The 22,838-nt window shown below is 43.7% G+C and overlaps 1 protein-coding gene across 5 annotated transcripts in view; it reads right to left on the reverse strand.

Moving 5' to 3' along the window:
* FAM120A (family with sequence similarity 120 member A) overlaps positions 1-15,041 on the reverse strand; it is a 140,726-nt gene extending 125,685 nt beyond the window's left edge. For 2 of the 5 annotated variants that reach the window (XM_036896869.2, XM_036896866.2), the window contains exon 1: positions 14,354-15,034. In XM_036896869.2, the coding sequence (XP_036752764.2) occupies positions 14,354-14,827 (474 nt within the window). In that variant the 5' untranslated portion in view covers positions 14,828-15,034. Of the gene's footprint in view, positions 1-14,353 lie in introns of all 5 variants that reach the window. The other 3 variants (XM_036896868.2, XM_036896865.2, XM_036896870.2) reach the window with 3 other exon arrangements.
* Between the last annotated feature and the right edge of the window lie 7,797 nt (positions 15,042-22,838).

A 22,838-nucleotide genomic window follows, 5' to 3' on the forward strand; every position in this document is an offset into this window, starting at 1 on the left:
AGATGATCATGTGATTTATGTCCTTCTTTTTGTTAATGTGGTGTGTGGTGTATGATGTTGATGGATTTTCGAATATTGTACCATCTTTCATCTCTGGAATAAATTCCACTTGATCATGATGGATGATCTTTTTGATGTATTTTTGAATTTTGTTTTCTAATATTTTGTTGAGTATTTTTGCATCTGTTTTTCAGGGATATTGGTCTATAATTTTCTTTTTTTGTCATGTCTTTGCCTGGTTTAAGTATTAGGGTGATGCTGGACTCATAGAATGAGTTTAGGAGTATTCCCTCCTCTTGTACTTTTTGGAAAACTTTAAGGAGAATGGGTATTAGGTCTTGACTAAATGTTTGGTAAAATTCAGCAGTGCAGCTATCTGGTCCAGGAAGTTTGTTCTTAGGCAATTTTTGGATTACCAATTCAATTTCGTTCCTAGTAATTGATCTGTTCAGATTTTGTTTCTTCCTGGGTCAGACTTGGAAGGTTGTATTTTTTTAGAAAGTTATGCATTTCTTCTAGGTTATCCAATTTGTTAGCATATAATTTTTCACAGTATTCTGTAATAATTTTTCCTTTCTCATTTTTTATTCTGTTTATGTGTGTACACTCTCTTTTTTGTTAATAAGTCTGGTTAGATGTTTATCTATTTTGTTTATTTTCTCGAAGAACCAGCTCCTTCTTTCATTGATTCTATTGTTTTATTCTTCTCGATTTTATTTATTTCTGCTATGATCTTTATTATGTTCCTCCTTCTACTGACTTTGGGTCCCATTTGTCCTTCTTTTTCTAGTTTTACTAATTGTGAGTTTAGACTGTTCATATGGGATTGTTCTTTCCTGAGGTAAGCCTGTATTGCAATATACTTTGTTCTTAGCATGGCCTTCACTGCATCCCACAGATTTTTGCATGTTGAGTTATTGTTTCATTTGTCTTCATATATTGCTTGACCTCTGTTTTTATTTGGTCATTGATCCATTGATTCTTCAGGAGGATGTTGTTAAGAATCCATGTATTTGTGAGCCTTTTTGTTTTCTTTGCATAATTAATTTGTAGCCTCATGCCTTTATGATCTGAAAAGTTGGTTGGTACAATTTCAATCCTTCTGAATTTACTGAGGCTCTTTTTGTGGCCTAGTATATGATTCTATTCTTGAAAATGTCCCATGTGCACTTGAGAAGAATGTGTATCCTGTTGCTTTTGAGTGTAGTGTCCTGTAGATGTCTCTTAGGTCCATCTGTTCTAATGTGTTGTTCAGTGTCTCTGCCTCCTTACTTATTTTATGTCTGGTTGATCTGTCCTTTGGAGTGAGTGGTATGTTGAAGTCTCCTAAAATGAATGCATTGCATTCCATTTCCCCCTTTAATTCTATAAGTATTTGTTTCACATACTTAGGTGCTCCTATGTTGGGTGAATAGATATTTATATGACCCCTTTATCATTATGTAATGTCCTTCTTTGTCTCATTACTTTCTTTGTTTTGAAGTCTATTTTGTTTAGTAAAAGTACCGCAATTCCTGCTTTTTTTGCCCTATTATTTCTATGAAATATATTTTTCCATCCCTTCACTTTTAGTCTTTGTATGTCTTTGGGTTTGAAGCGAGCCTCTCATAGGCAGTATATAGATGGGTCTTGTTTTTTTTATCCATTCAATAACTCTATGTCTTTTGATTGGTGCATTCAGACCATTTACATTTAGGGTGATTATATCGATAGATATGTACTTATTGCCATTGCAGGCTTTAGATTTGTGGTTACTAAAGGTTCATGGGCACCTTCTTTACTATCTAACAGTCTAATTTAACTCACTTAGTACGCTATTACAAACACAATCTAAAGGTTCTTTTTTTCCCCCTTCTTTTTCTTTCTCCTCCAGTCTTTATATATTAGGTGTCATAATCTTCACTCTGTGTATCCCTTAATTGACTTTATGAGTAGATGATTTAATTTCAGATCTGCTTAGTAAGTAATTGGTCTACTTCCTTTGCTGTGGTTTTATTTTCTCTGGTGACAGCTATTCAGCCTTAGGAACACTTCCATCTATAGCAGTCCCTCCAAAATACACTGTAGAGATGGCTTGTGGGAGGCAAATTCACTCAACTTTTGCTTATCTGGAAATTGTTTAATACCCATTTCAAATATAAATGATAATCTTGCCAGACAGAGCATTCTTGGTTCAAGGCCCTTCTGTTTCATTGCATTAAATATACCTTGCCACTCCCTTCTGCCCTGTTAGGTTTCTGCTGAGATGTCTGATGATAGCCTGATGGGTTTTCCTTTGTATGTGATCTGGTTTCTCTCCCTGGCTGCTGTTAATACTCTTTTCTTGTCCTTGATTTTTGCCATTTAATTATTATATGTCTTGGTGTTGTCTTTCTAGGGAGGTCAGTGTTGGGAGATCAGTGCGCCTCCATGGCCTGAGAGACTATCTTCTTCCCAAAATTGTGGAAGTTTTTGGCAATTACCTCCTCAAAGACACCTATGCCTTTTTCTCTCTTCTTCTTCTTCTGGTACCTGTATAATGAGAATATTGTTCGGTTTGGATTGGTCACACATTTCTCTTAATATTCTTTCATTCCTAGAGATCCTTTTTCTCTCTGTGCCTCAGCTTCTCTGTTTTCCTCTTCTCTAATTTCTATTTCATTTACCATTTCCTCTACTTCATCTAATCTGCTTTTAAATCTTTCCATTGCATGTTTAATTTCAGACAGTGTGTTTTTCATAGTTTCTATCTCTTTCTTGAATTCCTCCCTGGGGTCTTGAATATTTTTCTGTAGCTCTGTGAGCATGTGTATCATTTTTATTTTGAAATATTTTTCAGGAAGATTGGTGAGTTCAGTTTCACTTGTCCCTCTTTCTGGTGTTTGTGGGATTTTGGTTTGTAACAGGTTCCTTTAACATTTCATATTTGTAAAAATAACTTGGTGGAGGTGGCGCCCTCTAGTGCCCAGAAGCTCTACTCTCTGGAGCTGCTCAGCCCCTGGAGTGATGGCGGGGGACACAGGTGAGCAGTGCTGGTGCCTGCCAGGGAGGAAAAAGCTCTTTCCTGCTTCCTGGCTGCAGTGCCTGTCTCCACTGCCAGGGCCAGTGGGCCAAGCAAGCAGGGAACAGTCTCTATGCTACACCCTTGTAGCTGCTATAGGTGGGGCCACCCTCTGGCTGGCCTGGAGCAATGGTGGGGACAGGAGGTTTGTGAGCTGGTGCTGGCCAGGAGGAAGGAGTGGTAGGCTGCATATGGTGGTGGGAGGCCTTGGAGCTGCGTTGTCAGCCAGGGGGATGGAGTGCGTGAAGCTCTTCAAAGTTCCCAACCTGATGGGCTGAGTGCCCCAGGACAATTTTGTCCACCTGTCCTTTCTCCTGAGCAGCAAGCTCTGTACAATCCTTGCCCCTTTAGCAGGAACCTTGCTATTGGGAAGTCTTTCAGAGTGTCCACTTTTCTTTTGTCCCAGAGAGTCTGGTGTGGCTACTTGTTCTCCATAAGCAGCTGGAATCTCAGTCTCTCCAAGTACCTGTCTTAGCTTTCCAACCCCACTAATCTCCAGAGTACCATGTAACGTAGGTTCATGCTTCCAGGGCTGGGTTTTCAGCAGTCCTAGGGCTCCACCCCCTCCCTGCTCCATTTCTCTTCCTCCCGTTGGTGAGCTGGGGTAGGGGAAGGGCTTGGCTCCCACCAGATTGCGGCTTCAGTACTTTACCCTTTTCCATGAAGTCTGCTCTTTTCCCCAGATGTGGACAGACTGTCACAGCATTCTTTCCTATTGCTCTTTCAGGATTAGTTGTATTTGCTATATTTTCATAATATATGTGGTTTTGGGAGGAGGTTTCTTTCACACCTCTCATTCTGCCATCTTTAAGCCAATCTCTATGTCTAGTTCTTATTTCTCATTTCAGAAGCAAGTAAAAACAATTAAGTATGATGTTGGGAAGATGACTTCAGTCTGAACTCCCAAACGGATAAAAGCAAGCTACAGAAATGCACCCAAAGACCACCTACTTCCAGGGGTACCAAGAGGTAAATCAGGCAAGGCCTCACTAAGGGCCCCTGGCCAGACCAGAGGGTACCATGCGCAGAGTCAGAGGCCCGGCTGCTATGGGCTGGGGCACCATGCTGTGTGCAGCTTCATGTCAGGGCTGAAAACCCAGAGCTCCAGTGGACTTAGCCCAGTCATCTGACTGCTGTTGCCACAGGCCTCCGCCACTGTGACCAGACCAGGGCCCACAGGACAGCCCACCTCGCCTCTCCCCCATGCAGCCTAGGGAACCTGGTGTGGGCAGTCAGGCTCATAGAGCTTTATTGGCTGGCAAAAAGCTCCATTTTTGTTTTTAGGAAGTGCACTGTACCTAGCAGGGGGTAATTCTGTGCTACTACATATTTGCCACGGAATCCTAGTTAAATCTTTCCATCTCAATAGTCTAAGAAAAAGGCAGATGCATCAAAACTCAGTATTTTTACAAGGAATATGACAAAAGGTTTCCCAAGCTTACTTTGGCAAAGTACTACTAGCTGAGAGCAGCTACAGGGACAGTCCCGTAAGAAGGAAAAGCGAACAGCACGGTTCCTCCTGATCTCCAGGAAGAAGCCCCGGTGTGGGGAGGGCACCAGTCCGGGCACAGCAGGTGGACTCCACGGTCCCCCTAAATGACTTCTGTGCCACTCCCCCTCTACCCCACCTCCCAGGGTTAGCAGTGATGACCCACTGTGACTCCACGGAAACAGCTCGGAATCACTCATAAATAATAAACACTTGATGAATGTCAGTTACTATCCACTCTAAAGCAATGTGAGAAAGAACCTGCATCTTCATACTCTTCATATATACAGGACCTCAGATACTATGAGTTGTCATAAATCAATTTTCTGAAAAGGAAAAAAATACTCTATGGTTTTTCTTTAGAATAATTTTGCTCAGGGAATGGTATGACACATCCTCCAGTCAGTTACCAGACTGAACAGATGTTAAGTTGACCTGAACATAAGATATGAATCGAACTAAATTCTTTTTTTAAAAAAAATCAGGGATTGACCTTAACCTAGCTGAGCTCTAATCACCAGGTATTAGGGAGTGAAACTTACTCAGGCTACTGGCTATTCAAATCCAGCAGAAGAATGAGAACATAAAAGTCAATTCCTATTTGGTGGAAGATTTTATTGTTCTTGTTTCCTTTAAAAGGGCAATTCAAATGTTATGACATACATTAGCAATGTCTCTAAAAGTAAATCTCTCCCCCTTAGAAAATCTGGTATCATAGCTGAATAAGTTTCTTAACCTTGTATATCTCCTTTTTAAAACTGTAAGAACTGGTTGCAGTGGTCTTAAAAGCAAGGAAAAGTAATATCTTTCAAAATAAAGAATGGCACATAAAAAGATTCTCAATTTTACTAATCATAAGGGAAATGTAAATCAAAACCACAATGAGATACCATTTCGCATCCATTTGGATGGTTACTATCAAAAAAACAAGAAACAGAAATAAGCAAGTGTTGACAAGGATGTGGAGACACTGGTGCCCTCATCACGCTGGTGATGTGAATCGGTCGGCAGCTGTGAGAACCTGTGAGGGTCCTCAAAAACTTAAACACTATGAATTACCTTGTGACCCAGCAAGTCCATTTCTGGGTGTACACCCAAAAGAACTGAAGGCAAATATCTGAAACAGATATTTGTAGCCCTATTTTCATAACAATATTATTTACTATGGCCAAAAGGCAGAAGCAACCTATTGTCCATTGACAGATGAACAGATAAACAAAATCCAACCACACAATGGAGTATTATTCATCCTTGAAAAGGAAGGAAATTCTGATGTACGTGCCACATGTTGAACCTGGAAGCCACTGTACTCAGGGAGGCAGACCCAACACAAAGCGACAGGCATTGTCTGATCCCGTCTCTGGGAGGTCCCTGGAGCCATCAAATTCACAAACACAGAAAGCAACACAGGGGAGTTGGGGGTTATTAGTGTTTATGGGGACAGAGGTCCCATTCGGGAAGATAACTAAGTTCTGGAGAGGATAGTGAGGAATGGTCACACAACAGCATCAATGTACTAAGAGCCACTGAACTCAAGCTTAAAAATGGCTAAAATGGTATAATTTTCATTATAAGTCAACACAATTTAAAAGGTTAAAATAAAAATATGTAATATTAAAAGAGTGTGGCAACCTGACACCCATCTCCCCATCTTCTCAGGAATCCTAGGTACTTGGCTCCAAGACCTAACTTCCTACTTGTCGAAAGACGGTTTTGTTTTTCCTTGGGATCATGACACCAGCATGGACAGAGTGGGGTGTCTGTAGGCTGCAGGAAATTGTGAGACTGCTCTTCCCCTGTGCAGCCTCTTCAGCAGACACCTGCAGTGAGGTGCAGTCTGGCTCAAATCTCATTCCATGAGAAAACTGTTTCCTTTCTCCGATAAAAAAATAAAATAAATAAGAAAATGGATGTCACTAAAGAAATGCAAATTGAATTTTATAAACTTAACAAGTAAAATGAAAAAAAGAGAGAAGGAAACACCATTATTTGTTTCAGTGTCTACTTCGCCTGCCACATTAATCTTCTTATGATTTAGCTAACTCCCAGCATTATTATTCTTGTTAAAACTCTGATTCCAAAATACAATACACCAAAATTTAAGTTTCAGAATTTAGGAAGATAAATCTTAGATTGATACAATTTATTTTAACTCTGTGATTCTCACAAACTCTGTTGAAGTATTTTATGGATCACATAGGTGCAGGAAGTTGAAAAGGCAGGACGCCTGTGCTCGCGCGTCCAGGAGGCCCCTCTGGGTCTGGACTGGCTGACACTCCTGCTCACAAGAAGAAACAGTGAAAACGCAACCCTCCAGCACACTTCCTACACTCATCAGCCAAATACCAACAAGGCAGGGTCAGTCTTCCCAAAGAAGTTAACTTATTCCAGAGACAAGTGAGAAATGCCAAATGATGGGGGGCACAAAAGGTCACGTTTTCAGAGATCCTTCACTGTATACACGGGTAATTCAGTCAGGGCAGTTCTATACTGGTCCTCAGATGCCTAAAAACCAGGTTTGATGGAACCAGGCATACCAAGAGAGAAGAGATGGCTAGATTCAACCAATTTCCCTAAGTTGGCACCCTTTTCTGTCTTCAACACAGCTCCTAAATTTCGAAGCACACAGGACTTATTCAAAGACAAAACCCCAGTGCCCGGTAGCCAGGCTGAGAGGGTTAATCTGTGGAACTGACTTGACTCTGGGTTTAAACACTGTGACTTACTGCCATTGCGCTGCCTAGCACAAGGGGACTGAGGAACTACCTGGTGAGTCAGGAATTGACTTATTTGTTCATTTAGCAAATATATTTCAAACTCCTATTAAACTCCAGGTAATCTCCTAAGAACTGGATAACAGGAAATACATAAACATAAGCAAAAAATGAAATACATGGTTCAGCCTACATTTAGACATTTTTACCAAAACCAATTCATTTATGCCTAATTGTTCTATTTAGAACATTTTATCTATAAATCCACTGGGGAAAAAAAACCTTAATTTTGTAAGGTGGGAAAAATGGGTGAAGGGGGTCAAAAAGCACAAACTAGCCCACCTCTGTAAGGTAAGGGAGACCTGGGTGTGATGCGCAACAGGCAGCAGAAGGTGACACTGCCGTCCTACTCATTTGAGTGTTGCTAAGACTGGTTTTAGAAGTTCTCATAGGTTTAGCTAGGTTTGTTAGCTAGGGTGTTAGCTAGGTTTGCTGTGGTGATCATTTCAAGATATGTAATATACGGTATATGTAATAAATATATGTTATATATCTCCCATCATTATGTTGTACACCTGAAACTAACATGTTATACATCCACTATATCCCAATAAAAAAATTAAGTATCTCCTCTTCATGTTACAGGGTATTTGGCATCTATTCCTATGGTCAATTGCTTACCAAGGCTGGAATGTGTACCATGTGTTGCATAAATTCCCACTGTATAAAACAAAATGAAGAGCAATGTGGGTATGAAATATGTTAGAGAAAAGATGTGTGTATGTATGTATTTTAATTTAGAAAACATAGTTGTATTTTTACGACTTCTGTCCATGGTGTACTTAAAAATATATTTCAAACACTTATATAGCTTTACAAAGACCCGAAGCTTAGAATTCTTTGATTAGCTCATACCAGGATTTCTGGGCCTTGGCACTGTTGATAACTGGGGCCAGATAATTCTTGAGCCCCATGGCCAGCAGCACCCCTGGCCTTTGCCCACTAGACACCTGCAGTCAGGATGCCCTCAGCTGTGACAACCAAAAACGTCTCTAGACGTGCCAAAACCACCACCTGTGGAGAACCACTCACGGGTCCTCCCTGACTGAACAGACTGTCCTCTGGCATCAAAGAAAGTTCTCAAAACTGACATGGGGAAAAGGATGTGAATGAGCGCCCCCAACCTCCAGAGTGAGCTCCTGGAAGGACTGTTCTTTCCTTTGTGTTCCGCCCCCCAGGCCTGGCCAATGAGAGGCACTCAACGTTTGCTAAAGGGAGAATGACTCACCACTGGGAGTCAGGAAAGAGAGTTTAAGAAAGTTAAGGTAAAAAATAAATCTTAAATAATAGCCATTGATGAAAGAAATCATTCAATTTCCTGCCCACGTAAACAGAACAAAGTAAATATCTGATTAAAAAGGTGAGTACCTCTACTAAACACAGGAGTAACATCAGTCCCACCTCAAGAGCTACTGGTTAGTGGGCGACAGGCACACAGGTGGCTGGAGGAGAGCAAAGTGCAGGGCCTGTCGGCGCATGGAGGACACTGTGTGTCCCTAGCCCACCTCTGGGAACACAAGAGACATTTGAGATGGGCTCTGAAGTATGAGTAAAACTGACAAGCAAACACGGGTCAGCCCGACAAGGCGGGCAGCAAACGCCAGGCGGTCGGGCTCTCCACGGGGAAAGCTTGAGCAGGCTGGCCTGGGGGTGGGTGGAATAGGCTCAGGTCACACGAGGGCCTGAAAGCCTGGATCAGGAGTCTGGATTCAAGCCAAGCTCTAGTCGTTGGCAGAACAGTGTCCCCGGCCCACCCAGGACCCCACAGACGGCTCCAACAGGGCATACAAGGTGAGTCCCACTGATGAGACACCAGGTGTGTGGCCCTGTCAGACCCAGGAGCAACGTCAACTGCTACCCACAGGGCCTCGGTCTAACGAAGCACTTAGTTTATGTCTTGCTTTGTGCTTTCTGTTCTACTTTATTCTTTATCATTTTTTTCTAAATGCTGGTAAACACCCAATAATTTGGTTTCATAACAACCAATGGGTTTGCAAAAGCCCTTGTTGGCCCTTCAGTGATACCTAGTGAATTCTCAGGGGAATGTCAGGATGAGAAGAAGGGTGAGTGACCTCTGGGCTAGAATGGCTGGTGCTCTAGAGGGCTGGCAGGAGGGCTGGCAAACACCCAGGTGGCTCCAGGGCAGTGGGGAGCAGCACCTGGTGGGTAAGCATGAGGCTCAAACCACACAGGTCTACTAAACATGAGATTAGAGAGGAGTGGGGAATGGAGCATGGTGGGACAGGAGAGGAGGAGGAGACTCCATCAGCAATGGTCAGGCTGCAGCTGGGAAAGGGGAGTGGCATCCTTTCCCTCTACTTAGTATCCAAGCTCTAGGGGAGCTAACGTGAAACACAATAGTCCCTGGAGCTGAGGAGTCTGAGGCCAGGTGATGGCCAAGAAACATCTGTAGTGTGTTGGATGGTGGAGATCATCTCCAAGTACATAAAACCCGCTGCTGGGTCAAGTCTTCGGGGCAGTGAAAGTGTACCCTGGGAATTGTGAGCCACCAAGCAAACACATGCAAAGTACTAGCCTCCATGAGGGGCTACTGGGAATGTGGAGAATGGAGAAGGTCAATGAACTGCGGTGGTCATGGAAAGTCATGTTCCACAGGCACAAACCATGGAAATGGAAGCACTCTGACCATCGAACAGGTTTCAACAAGGTAGATGGGAAGAGAAAGCGCAGGCTCTGCTAAGACTAACCTTAAACTGGAAAAAGGAGACTCAGACAAGGGTGATAACTGTTGTTAAAGATCAGTGCTAAAATCACAGCTTGGAGGTTCAAATGCTAAATCTAGCCTGGAGCCTGTTTTGCTGGACTAAAGTGGTATATTTTAAAGAGGATCATTTCAAATAAAAATCTGGATTTCTGGCTTTCTTGAAAAATGTGAAGGTTTGGCAAAGCTAGCCCTACAGTCCTGTAAGGTTTTAAAATGTGCACTCTTGGTTCTACCACATGTGTGTGAGACCACCTGCAGGGGTGGGCTCAATGAAGGAACTCAATGCAGGTATTAAAAAGAAGAACTCTCTAAGTATAGACATGAAAAAATGTTTCACAAACTTGTGAAAAAATCGCTATATTGTGATAACAATAATGCAATCACATTACTATGCTATGGTAATACAATTACATAATGTGTAATTTTAAATACACATAGGCAGTTGCTGTGGATTTCTTTATAAATTAAACACAGAATTACCAAGGGGTGCAGCCATCCCACCCCTGGGTGTACAACCAAAAGAGCTGAAAGCAGGGACTCCCACAGGTTTCTGCACACCGTGTTCACAGCAGTAAAAGGGGGACAGCCCAAGCATCTAGCAGCAGAGAAGCCAAATGTCCATCATAAATGGCCTTAAAAAGGAAGGAAATTCTGACCCAATGTTACAACATAGATGAAACTTGAAGACTTCAGGCTAAGTGAAATAAGCCAGTCACAAAACTGGTACACTAGAAGAAAATAAGTATTTTAAAGTAAGTACTTTAAATGGATGACTGGCTTGAATTATAATGTGGTGCATTTTGAAGCATATAAATTCCCTGGTTAACTGGAGGTCTTTAAGAATTAAGGTGTCTTGCTCAGTATGTCCTGGAGAAAGCCTGTGCCACCCCCACTCTGATGGGAAAACACAGTACCAGTGCAAGGTGTGCTACCAGGTCTGACCCCAGGCAGGCATCTGCCCAAAGCGTTTTTACACAATGAAGATGAACTTTGACTTCAGCACGGCACTTCCCTCTTGAAGAGGTTGCTAGCTTCTTGTCACCAGATGTTACGTAATCGGCAATCCAGTTCCTTCCCCATAAAATAGGACTGAAATGTTAGTGGGGGCCAATGAGACAGCATGTGCGAAAGGGCCCACAAGGGCCCACACCCTGGGAATTAGCACTGGTCCCATCAAGTACACAAGGCAGGAGATCATTGTTGCAAATCTCAAGCCACAGTGAAGCTCATTCTCCCACTGACTGAACACAGGAGTTCTGCTTCATGCAAGATTTGAGGAAGCCCGCCAGAGTGCTGACTCAGGATGGGGTCTGGAGCTCAAGAAGCCCACACACATTTAGGAGTGCTCTGGGGATTTAATGCCACCAAGACTTTAAATAAACACCAGTCCCTCACCAAAGTTTCAAAGGGTAATATGACTCAGGGCACACAAGAGGAAATGCTCCGGTAGCAAGCAGAAGCCAAGTTCAGGCCAGACAGTTGTGACCTGAACAAGATCAGCTAATAGGCCAGCTTCTAATGGTTCAAGAAAAACAGTCATTACTGTACAAAAAAATTACAATTATTACTCTATCAAAGGCATACTCTTCTGAGTCAAAAAAGAATTTCTCTAAGCAAAGCCAACAGAAAAGTATGCTTTTCTGCTAGCTTTATGGATACCCAGGGAAGGCCAGTGAGACGGCAGTTTGATAAGAGAAGCGCTTCTGTGGCCCATTATGCACAGGTGTTCATGTTAATTCCTTTGTTGGTTTTTTGGTTTTTTAAGTACTAATTCTCTTATAGCAAAATTAACTTTTATTTACTTTTGATGTACAGTTCTATAATTTTAAAATATCACCACTACTGTCAGAGTACAGAGCAATCCCATGACCCCAAACGCTCCCCTGTGTTGTGCCTTTAGAGTCACCCCTGCCCCACCCCTACCCCTCCACTCACCACCCAATCTGGTCCCCATCATGACCATCTTATCTTTGTTGGAATGTTAAAGAGAATCCTATTTTCATTTGTCTTCCTTCACTCAACATAGAGCCTTAAAGATTTATGCAAGTTGCTGTGGGAATCCCTTTACTACTAAGTAGGGAAGTGTCATATGGACAGACCACAGTTTAGTCACCAACTAAAGGGCACTCTGGCTGTTTCCAGTTTGGGTTATTATGGAATAAAACTTATGAACTTTCAAGTATGGTTTTTGTGTGAACAAAAGTTTTGTCAGGTAAATACTCAGCAGCATGATTGCTGGGCCATGGTAAACACTTTTATAAGCAACTGCCACTCTGTTTTCCAGAGTAGCCTGCCCTCTTTATCCCACCAGCCACATGGGACCTTTCCAATTGCTCAGCATTCAGTGATGTCAGTACTGTGTACATTAGCCATTCTAACAGGTGTAGCATCATGGTTTTCATTCACTTAACCATTTTAATGAGCATCTTTAAAAACAGCTCTCATTGCTTCATTCCCCTGGAGAATGCTGAATGTGAGTTTTTCTGACTGAAAATCATCCTTACAGAACAAACATTGTACCACCCTCAGGAGCTACTGGAGTACACTGGGTTGTTTTCCTTTCTCTAAAATAGCCCCAGAATTACGCCTGCTTTTTATAGCTGTTTTTATCTTCTCCCTTGTGAAGTGCCACTTCTTGCTATTAATGGTGCTCTGGTCTCTGGCAGTCTCTCCCTTTTGTCAAGCTGAGTTTAGAAGCAGATAACTATGCATAACAGAGCTGCATCTGAAAAGGAGATGGCAGTCTATGAGGGAGAGAACTTCACTCTTATGAGGAAAGAAAGCCATACCAAAACTTCCTGACCTCTCATTTGGCTACTAAGAAATTTCTAGTAGCTGTTTCTTAGGTGTTTTCCTGAAAGGTAAGGCTGCCAGGGTTAATTGGCCACCCGGTGTTTGAGTCATTACTATATTAATCTGTGCAATTAATAATATACTATGACTTATTAGGTGTTAAGGGCTGATCTAAAGCAAAATGATTATAGACAAAAGTATCTTATGTCCAGAAACCTAAGTGGAAGAAATGACCTTAACTCTAGTTTAAATCTAGTTTCCAAACACATATTCCCACTTCCGTCAAAATTCTGAGCACCTAGTGGGCAAACGAGACAGTCACAGGGGTGCAAAGGTAAAGACAAAAATAAATTTTACAATTAAAAAAGAATTCATCAGCTCTTTAAAAAGACAGAGCAACCACACTGAATCTGATCCCTCGTAATATGCACACATTCCTTACAAAGTCACTCGATCAAAAAGCCCATCCGGTCTTTTCGGTAGTGGATTCCGCCTCTGCATACCCTGGGACTCCTGGGCGGTGGCGCCTCTGGGAGGCGGCCCTGCCCGCCTCCGGGACAGCCCAGGCTCCAGGGCAGAGAATGCCAACCGCGGCCCTGCCCCTCACCCCAGCTTCCTCGGGGGCTGCACGCCGTCTCTGCCAGGCTCACAGACCAATCGTCGGGCTCCTCCAGCCTCCTGGACCCTCAGCCTCAGACACCCTGTCACCAATTGCATCAGGGCCGGGGTGGGACTTCCGCTATCGCTCTAGGTTAACCACCACCATCACAGCAAGGCAGGGGGCAGTCAGGAAGAGTTTGAATTTCACAAAGTTTGGGCTCAAACACAGTTTAAGGCAGAAACAAAAGAAGAACAAACAAGTTAGAAGACTTAGTGACAAGAGCCAGAAACCAAAACAGCCCCTTCAAAATTTTTAAAAGAAAACCAGGAAAAAGGAAGCAGTCAAAACTGAAGTCCAGGGTCCCTGATCTGCATGTTATCTCCACCGTGGCTGCTGGGACCTGCAGCTGCCTGGCCGGGCTCGGCTGCCTCCGGCTACCTGGGCACGGCGGGGCCGCACACGGGCGCCCACGCCCTCGCCTCACTCTGAAACGCGCGTGGCCCAGACTCCACCCCAGAACTGACCAGATCCCACCATGTCTAATCCACGAGTCTTTGGCATCCGACACAAATCAGGCAACTTCTCTAAAACCGTCTCCGTGCAGGACCTAGACAGCCCTCCGCTCTCGAGAGGGCCACCTCCGCGGGCGCCGTCCCCGCGGGCTGGGCCCTCCCGTCGCTGGGCAGCCCACCTGCTCCCACGACCGACCTGTTGCGGCCCGGGCACCGCAGCACCTGGCGGACAGCTGGCGTCCACCTCACGGCCCTCGGGAACGCAGGCTATCCCGGGCCAGGAGCCGGCCGGCCCCCCGCACCCGGAGCCCAGGCCCACGCCGAGCCCCGACCGCCGCGCGCCCTGCCCCCGAGCCGCGCCGACCCCAGCCCACCCGGAACCCGGCGCCCCGGCCCGCGTCCACACGCGCCCGCCGCACCTTGACGTGGAAGCGGATGAGTGCCAGGCGGATGCAGTGCGCCATGCACACGGGCGGCAAGAACCAGACCTTGGGCGGCGGGGTGCCCTTGTTCTGGACATGGCTGACGATCTGCTGCGCCGTCTGGCGCTCGTTGCCCTGCCGCTTAACCCACTCGTGCAGCCGCGCCTTTTCGAGCGCGCCGTTGAAGAAGACGAAGAGCTCGATGTTGCCGCCGAAGCAGGCCTTGGCCAGCGCGGCCAGGTAGCCGAGCATGTGGTTCCACTGGCCGCCGCTCACCCAGTCGGTGTAGAAGCCGCCGTAGAGGCGGTGCAGGCAGTTGTCGGCATCCACCAGCAGGCGCAGCGGCGTGTGCGGGGGCCGCTGCCGCCCGCCGCCCACCAAGCTGCCCCGGGCCAGCTTCTGCAGCTCCACCGGCACCACGGCGCTCGGGCAGTGCTTCTCGATGTAGTCCTGGAAGCCCTGCACGCCCATGGCGGCGGCGGCGGCGGCGGCGGGCGCGGGGCGGCGGGGCGGCGGGGCCGGGGGCGGCGGGGCCGTGGCGCGGCCGGCGGCGCGGGCTCTAGGGGGGGCCGGGGCGGGCAGCGGGGGCGCTCATGGCCGCTGCGGCCGCCATGTGCTGCCGCCTCCCAGGGCCATGGCGGGAGGGACCTGCGCGGTGCGCCGCTCCAGGCCCAGGCCAGGCTAAGGCGGCCGCGCGCGGGCGGCGGCGGCGGCGGCGGCGGGGCGGCGCGAGCTGACGCACGCGGGCCGGCGGAGGGCGGAAGGGGCGGTGCCGCGGCCGCGGCCGGGACCCCGAGACCGGCCCGGCCGCCAGCTGGGCCCGGCGTGCAGGGCATGCCGCGCGGCCGGGCCAAGGCACCGGCGGCCGCGACCCCATCCCCGCGCCGGAGCCGGACACCCCCAGGAGGCTCCGTCCGCGGCTCCGGGGTCCCGGCACCTGAGGAAACACCTTCCTCTTACCGGGTGCCGGTCACCCCGAAGGTGCCGCTCCTTATCCCCAGGGTCCCATCACTCCGTAGAGAGGTCTGGTCTTCATACCCGGAGCCGGTCCTTGAGGGGGCCGCGCCCTTCCCCGAGGACCTGTCACCTCGGGCGGGCCGCGTCCTCGTCCCCGGGGGCCCGTCACCCTGTGGAGGCTGTGCCCTCGTTCCCCCCCAAGGGGTTCCTTCCTGTCCCGAGTCTAGTCCCCCGAGGTGTCCGTGCTGGCTGGCCCTCCGCCGCACTCGCCATCCAGCAGCCTGGGCTGCAAGCAACGCGCAGGACCCTGTGGGCCAGTGGCCTCCGCACTCCGCCCCTGAGGCCGGCCCTCCGAGGGGACCGACATGAGTCTTGGAAGGGCCTGTCAGGATCTCTGTCCCGGAGCGCTACAACAGTAATTGCTTTAAAATGAGGTTAATACTAAAGTGCGTTATGCTGTAATAAAACGTTTTTAAAATCAGACTGACGTCTTGCAGAATGAAGCATATTTAGAAGCTCAGAACCTTTAAGAGTCCGGAAGTGGAGGTTTGCCTTCCCCCAGATCCCCCATCTATTCCTTTCTGGAGAAACCCTCGCCAAGGGGCAGGCCCAGGGGCCAACTGCAGAGCAGGTAAACCTGTGCAGTCTAGGCTCCAAGGAGCCCCCCGGCTCTGTCCCTGAAAAGACAAGTTGAATTTTGTAGTTTCTCTTCTTACAGCCTCATCTCAAACACAGGTCAGTGTGATATATATGTAAGTAAAGTGCTTTTGGTACTTTGATAAGTGTATATAATTTTTTTAAAACAGACTCTGGCAAGTTAAGCCACCTACCCATGCACAAAATTAGTGGTGAAGCCAGGAGCATATGTTATTGAGAAGTATAATTAGCCATTTAAAGCCAGAAATATCCAAATTTCCTTCTACAACCCAGGGCAGCTTCCCAAGATTAAGAGTAGTTTTAGTCACTCATTGTATTTTAATTTATAGTATTGCATTCCATTTATTTACCTTCACTATATACTGTTCTTTATTTCTTTGAAACATGCTTGCTCTTAAATTTTTTTAAATGCTTTTGTGCCAGTATCTGGGATTCTGGGAATAAATTTATTTTCACCTTAAGATAGTATGGAGTATTAAGGTTCTGAAATCAGACTACCAAATCTGTCTTGTCCTCTGTGCCCTTACAAAAATTACTTAACCTTTTTAAGTTTTAAATCTTGTTTTTTATTATCTGTATAATGAGGATATTAATAGTACTCACCTCCCAGAATGTTATAAAGATTAAATGATAATTTGTGTGCTTACCACACAGCAAATGCTAAATAAATGTTGACTTTTGTAATTATTACTTAAACATGCTATAATTGTATAGAATTTATGCTTGAGAACATGTGACTACTTATTTTACTTTTTTGAAACTTTAAAATTCTCATAAATATAAAATACAAAATTCATTTCTGCTTACTTTCCCTGTTTAACTATGTGTTTACCTTTTTAAAAAAACTCATTCTTTTATATCTTGAGTAACATTATTATTTAATGGCTGGCAAAATGTTTGACAAATATTTTATATCATCTGCATCATCTGTAATTCAGAGGTTGGTTGAAGTTAAATTTTTTAAATATTGAGGTAAAAGTAAACATCTATATTTAAAATCTAATAAAAAGTTGTAATATCTTCTTGAATTATATGACATGACAATTAATGATTGGGGACTTTCATGTTCCAACCACTTTATCTTTGGACAGTTCACTTAAAGCATATGAAAAAACTTAATTTCACCAAGCGATTGCAACACAAGTGAGTAAAAATCTGAAAAGTAAACAAAAATGCTAATATAAGGACATGGCCCTTACTTCACAAAAATTACAAAAAGAAATCTCAGGAAAAAGTTATAATTAATAGACACAGTGTGCAAAAATTACCAATGCCAGGAATACTTTCAGCCCTTTCACATTTCAACCAGGTTGCTTTTGGTAAAGTTATCTACAGCCCTAAGTAGGAAAATACTATCTTTACCCGATTCTTTCCAGACCAAAGTGTTCTACAATAGAATGGTACCTTTAATTAATATTTTACTTAATTGAGGCTTCTAGCCACCAGCAATTAAAAGGTAAGTTTTCATTATTTCAAGTAAGGTGCTAGAGATCCTGCTCCCACTTACATAATCATTAGCATGTATTAGGAGAACAGCAGGTTCCTGGCTAAGTGTGGAATCTGTGATCCTGAAAAAGAGCAAATAAATTCCAGCTTGGCATCTGAACCTATAACGTTTACCTAGCACTAGGCTCTAACCTGTTAGCTGGTTGTCTTTTTAAGTGGCCTGGAAGAGCACACGGGTATCTCCACAAGCTTAGGCATTCTGCAGCTAGAAAGTGCTTTTTGTCTTTATCTACATGGATTAAAAGTACTGTTCTCCTCGCAGCTGTGAATTCATTTTCTTTCAGCCATAATTTTTTAACAGGTGTACAGTGATAGTTTTAAATTGCAAGTCAGTGGGAAAGCATAAGCAAGTTTCATAGATTCACTTTCCATGCACTCTTCAAGAATAGAGGGAGTTCCGAGACTCCTGGCTGATAAACACTGTCATCTGATCAGCCAGTTGCCGTCCCAGGTGAAGGATAGCTGCCCTCCTTGATCACTGTCATTTCCCTTCCATATTACAGCTGGGGGTTCTTGGGCACTCATTCTTTCTGAAGTCTGCAAAGGACTGTCTGTGACCCTCTCCACCACTTGTGGGAGTGCCCCCTGGCCTACCCAGAACTTCCTGAGCATCCCCACATCCACCCTTTCTCCCAGAGAGATTGAGGCATCAGACTCAGTCTTGCCTCCCACCCATGCCACCAGGAGCTGCTCAGCAGAGTGGACAAACATCCACAGGGTGCTTTGGGAGGCAGTACTCAGTTGGGCAACTTGGATAGAAAAATTTTGTGTTCATCTCTTCAATACTCCCTGATGGAATCTTACAAATATATTTATTTTTTTAGTAAACTAAATTTATTGTGAAATATGATATTAATCAAATGAGAAGTTTTAAACCAGTAAGTAATTCCCATCCATAAGCACAAAAGCATTTTAAGATTTAATTATTTGGAGACTAGTTATCGTTAAATAGTCAACATTTGTAGAGACCATAAAAGTGTTTCTAGAGGGAGCCATTCTCTCACACCAGAATATGAAAAGCACCATGCTGGAACACATGAGCCTGATCTCCAGGGAGTCTAGGCCTCAAACACTGGTGCGAGCACACAGTCATCCTCTGGAAACTGGGCTGAGGCTCCCTGCACAGCCTCTGCCGCCAAAGAAAGAGGTCAGGGCTGCCTGTGGGACTCTGAGAATACACGTACCTCTGGAAGCTGGGAAGACATTCTGCCCTAAATGCAGATACACGCTGTGGGGAAGAGTAGCCTGAGCCTGGGACCCACTAGAGGCAAGAAGCCCCTCCTCCCCTGCTGTGCACTGCCTGAAACCCATCCCTCTCCCCCGCAGGTCCCAGGGAGGTGATGCAGGTAGTCATCATCCACATCAGAGCAATGGGGGTAAGGTTTTCAACACAATCCTGAGACTTTGCCTATTGCAGATACCTCCACTTTTGTTAGACCAGGAAGTGTTGTAGTATTTTTAAATGTCCATGTTGCTTAAAAAAAGATATTTAACTCAATAATCTTATCCTAACATTGACTTTACTTGAGTTGTACTGTCCAAAATAGTGACTACTAGCCATATGTGGCATTATTGAGCAATTGATGTATACAACTGAGAAACTAAATTTTTATTACATTTAACTTTAATTAATTTAAATAGCTACATGTGGCTAGTGGCTACTGTGTGAAAAGAGTTCCTAAGGAACTCAGCAGTTGCATCAGTCTAGCCCCATATTAGATTACATTTAGCATGATTTATATAAATTAGTGACACCTCAAAATGACATCACATTTGTACAGTTCTTTATAGTTTAGAAATGACCTTTTCTTTTAAAAAAATGCTCTTCAGCTCTCTAATGAATGGCTAGATACTTGTAGGAATATAGAAATTCAATATAAGGCTACTCCCCTACATTTTCAACATATACTTTGTTGAGTTCTCACCACCTAGGGCAAATGCCTTTCCAATTTGTTGGTAGTCCTTAGAATATTTTGCTCACACCAGATTCCTTAACCAAGTTGTTACCTGACCAGCACAGTGTACCTCAAGACTGACTCTCTGAGGTCTGGGAAGGCCTGTGAGTAGAGCGCACGCCTATGTTGGTCATCATAGCAGACCTCTTTTAAAGGTTACTCGCACAGACCTGTAGTCAACAAAACAGCCAGATCAACCAAAAAGACCACTGAAAACCCCGTGACTAGACAGGCAAGTTAGCATATTACACCATTTGTCTGTTTGGGCTGTTAAGTCACAAGCCACAGAAACAGCTCTATCTTATATAAGCAAAAAGTAATTTATTCCAAGTATAGTAAGAACTCACAAGTCAATTTATGAAAGTCGCAGAACCAGGATTAACAAGTGGAATGAGGAAGCAGAGCCACTAGGGGATATAAAAATATGGGTATAAATGAAACTGAACTCAACAATCTTCCTGAAAGAGTTCAAAATAAAAATCATGAACATGCTCATGGAGGTACAAAAAAATATTCAAGAACTCAGGAACGAATTTAACATGGAGATTCAATCATTAAGAAATTCCATATTTGAAATGAAATATAAAATGGAGGGATTTAAAAGCAAGCTGGATGTACTAGAAGAGACAGTAAATGGAATAGAAATTAGAGAAGAGGAATACAAAGAAGCTGAGGCACAGAGAAAAAAGGATCTCTAAGAATGAAAGAATATTGAGAGAACTGTGTGACCAATCCAAAAGGAACAATATTCGCATTATAGGGATACCAGAAGAAGAAGAGAGAGAAAAGGGGATAGAAAGTGTCATTGAGGAGGTAACTGCTGAAAACTTCCCCAATCTGGGAAGGAGATAGTCTCTTAAACCATGGAGGTGCACAGACAAAAGGGACCCAAGGAAGGCAATATCAAGACATATAATAATTAAAATGGCAAAGATCAAGGATAAAGACAGACTTTTAAAAGCAGTTAGAGAGAAAAAAAAGGTCACATACAAAGGAAAACCCATCAGGCTATCATCAGACTTCTCAACAGAAACCTTACAGGCCAGAAGGGAGGGGCACGATATATTTAATGCAATGAAGCAGAAGGGCCTCGAACCAAGAATACTCTACCCAGCAAGATTATCACTTGAATTTGAAGGAGGGATTAAACAATTTTCAGATAAGCAAAAGCTGAGAGAATTTACCTCCCACAAACCACCACTACAGTGCATTTCAGAGGGACTGCTATAGATGGAAGTATGCCTAAGGCTAAATAGATGTCACCAGAGGAAATAAAACCACAGGAAAGTAGAACAATTAATTACTAAGCAGATGCAAAATCAAATCAACTACGTGAAAAGTCAATCAAGGGATAGACAAAGAGTACAGAATATGATACCTAACATATAAAGAATGGAGAAGGAAGAAAACAGAGGAAAAAAAACACACAGAATCTTTACACATTGTCTTTGTAATAGCATACAGGGTGAGTTAAATTACACTGTTAGATAGGAAGGTAATTACTCTTAAGCCTTTGGAAAACGTGAATCTAAAGCCTACAATGGCAATAAGTGCATACTATCGATAATCACCCTAAATGTAAATGGACTGAATGCACCAATCAAAAGACATAGAGTCACTGAATGGATAAAAGAACAAGACCCATCTATATGCTACCTACAAGAGACTCACTTCAAACCCAAAGACATACACAGATTGAAAGTAAAGGGATGGAAAAAGAAATTTCATGCAACTAATAAGGAGAAAAAAGCAGGAGTTGCATTACTTGTATCAGACAAAATAGACTTCAAAACAAAGAAAGTCACAAGAGACAAAAACGACATTACCTAATGATAAAGGGGTCAGTCCAACAAGGGGATATAACTATTATAAATATCTATATACCCAACAGAGGATCACCTGCATATGTGAAACAAATACAGAATTAAAGAGGGAAACAGAATGCAATGCATTCATTTTAACAGACTTCAACACACCGCTCACTCCAAAGCACAGACCAACCAGACACAAAATAAGTAAAGAGGCAGAGGAACTGAACAACATGTTAGAACAGATTGACCTAGAAGACATCTACAGAACACTCCATCCAAAAGCAACATGATACATATTCTTCTCAAGTGCACATGGATCATTTTCAAGAATAGATCATATAATAGGCCACAAAAAGAGCATTGGTAAATTCAAAAAGATTGAAATTGTACCAACCAGCTTCTCAGACCACAAAGGAATGAAACTAGAAATAAATTACACAAAGAAAATGAAAAAGCCCACAAACACATGGAGGCTTAATAACATCCTCCTAAATAATCAGTGGATCAATGAACAAATAAAAACAGAGATCAAGCAATATATGGAGACAAAAGACAACAATAATTCAACACTGCAAAATTTGTGGGACACAGCGAGGGCTGTGCTAAGAGGGAAGTATATTGCAATACAGGCCTACCTCGGGAAAGAACAATCCCAAATGAACAGCCTAACTCACAATTAATGAAACTAGAAAAAGCAGAACAAATGAGGTCCAAAGTCAGTAGAAGGAGGGACATAATAAAGATTAGAGCACAAATAAATAAAATCAAGAAGAATAAAACAACAGAAAGAATTGATGAAATCCAGAGCTGGTTGTTTGAGAAATTAAACAAAATAGATAAACCCCTAGCGAGACTTATCAAGAAAAAAAGAGAGTCTACACACATGAACAGAATCAGAAATGAGAAGGGAATAAATCACTACTGACACCACAGAAATACAAAGAATTATTAGAGTATACTATGAAAACTTATGTGGTAACATACTGGATAACCTAGAAGAAATGGAGAACTTTCTAGAAAAATACAACCTTCCAAGGCTGGCCCAGGAAGAAACAGAAAATCTGAGTTGACAAATTACCAGCAAGGAAATTGAATTGGTAATCAAAAAACTACTAAGCAGATGCACCCCTATGTTTATCGCTGCACTATTTACAATAGCCAAGATATGGAAGCAACCTAAATGTCCATCAGTAGATGAATGGATAAAGAAGATGTGGTACATATACACAATGGAATGTTACTCAGCTGTAAGAAAAAAACAAATCCTACCATTCGCAACAACATGGATGGTGCTAGAGGGTATTATGCTCAGTGAAATAAGCCAGGTGGAGAAAGACAAGTACCAAATGATTTCACTCATATGTGGAGTATAAGAACAAAAGAAAACTGAAGGAACAAAACAGCAGCAGAAGCACAGAACCCAAGAATGGACTAATAGTTACCAAAGGGAAAGGGACTGGGGAAGATGGGTGGGAAGGGAGGGATAAGGGCAGGGAGAAAAGAAAGGGGGCATTATGATTAGCATGTATAGTGTTGGGGGGGGCATGGGGAGGGCTGTGCAACACAGAGAAGACAAGTAGTGATTTTACAGCATCT

The sequence above is a fragment of the Manis pentadactyla genome, chromosome 3 (assembly GCF_030020395.1).
Source record: "Manis pentadactyla isolate mManPen7 chromosome 3, mManPen7.hap1, whole genome shotgun sequence".
In the NCBI taxonomy this organism is placed as follows: Eukaryota; Metazoa; Chordata; class Mammalia; order Pholidota; family Manidae; genus Manis; species Manis pentadactyla.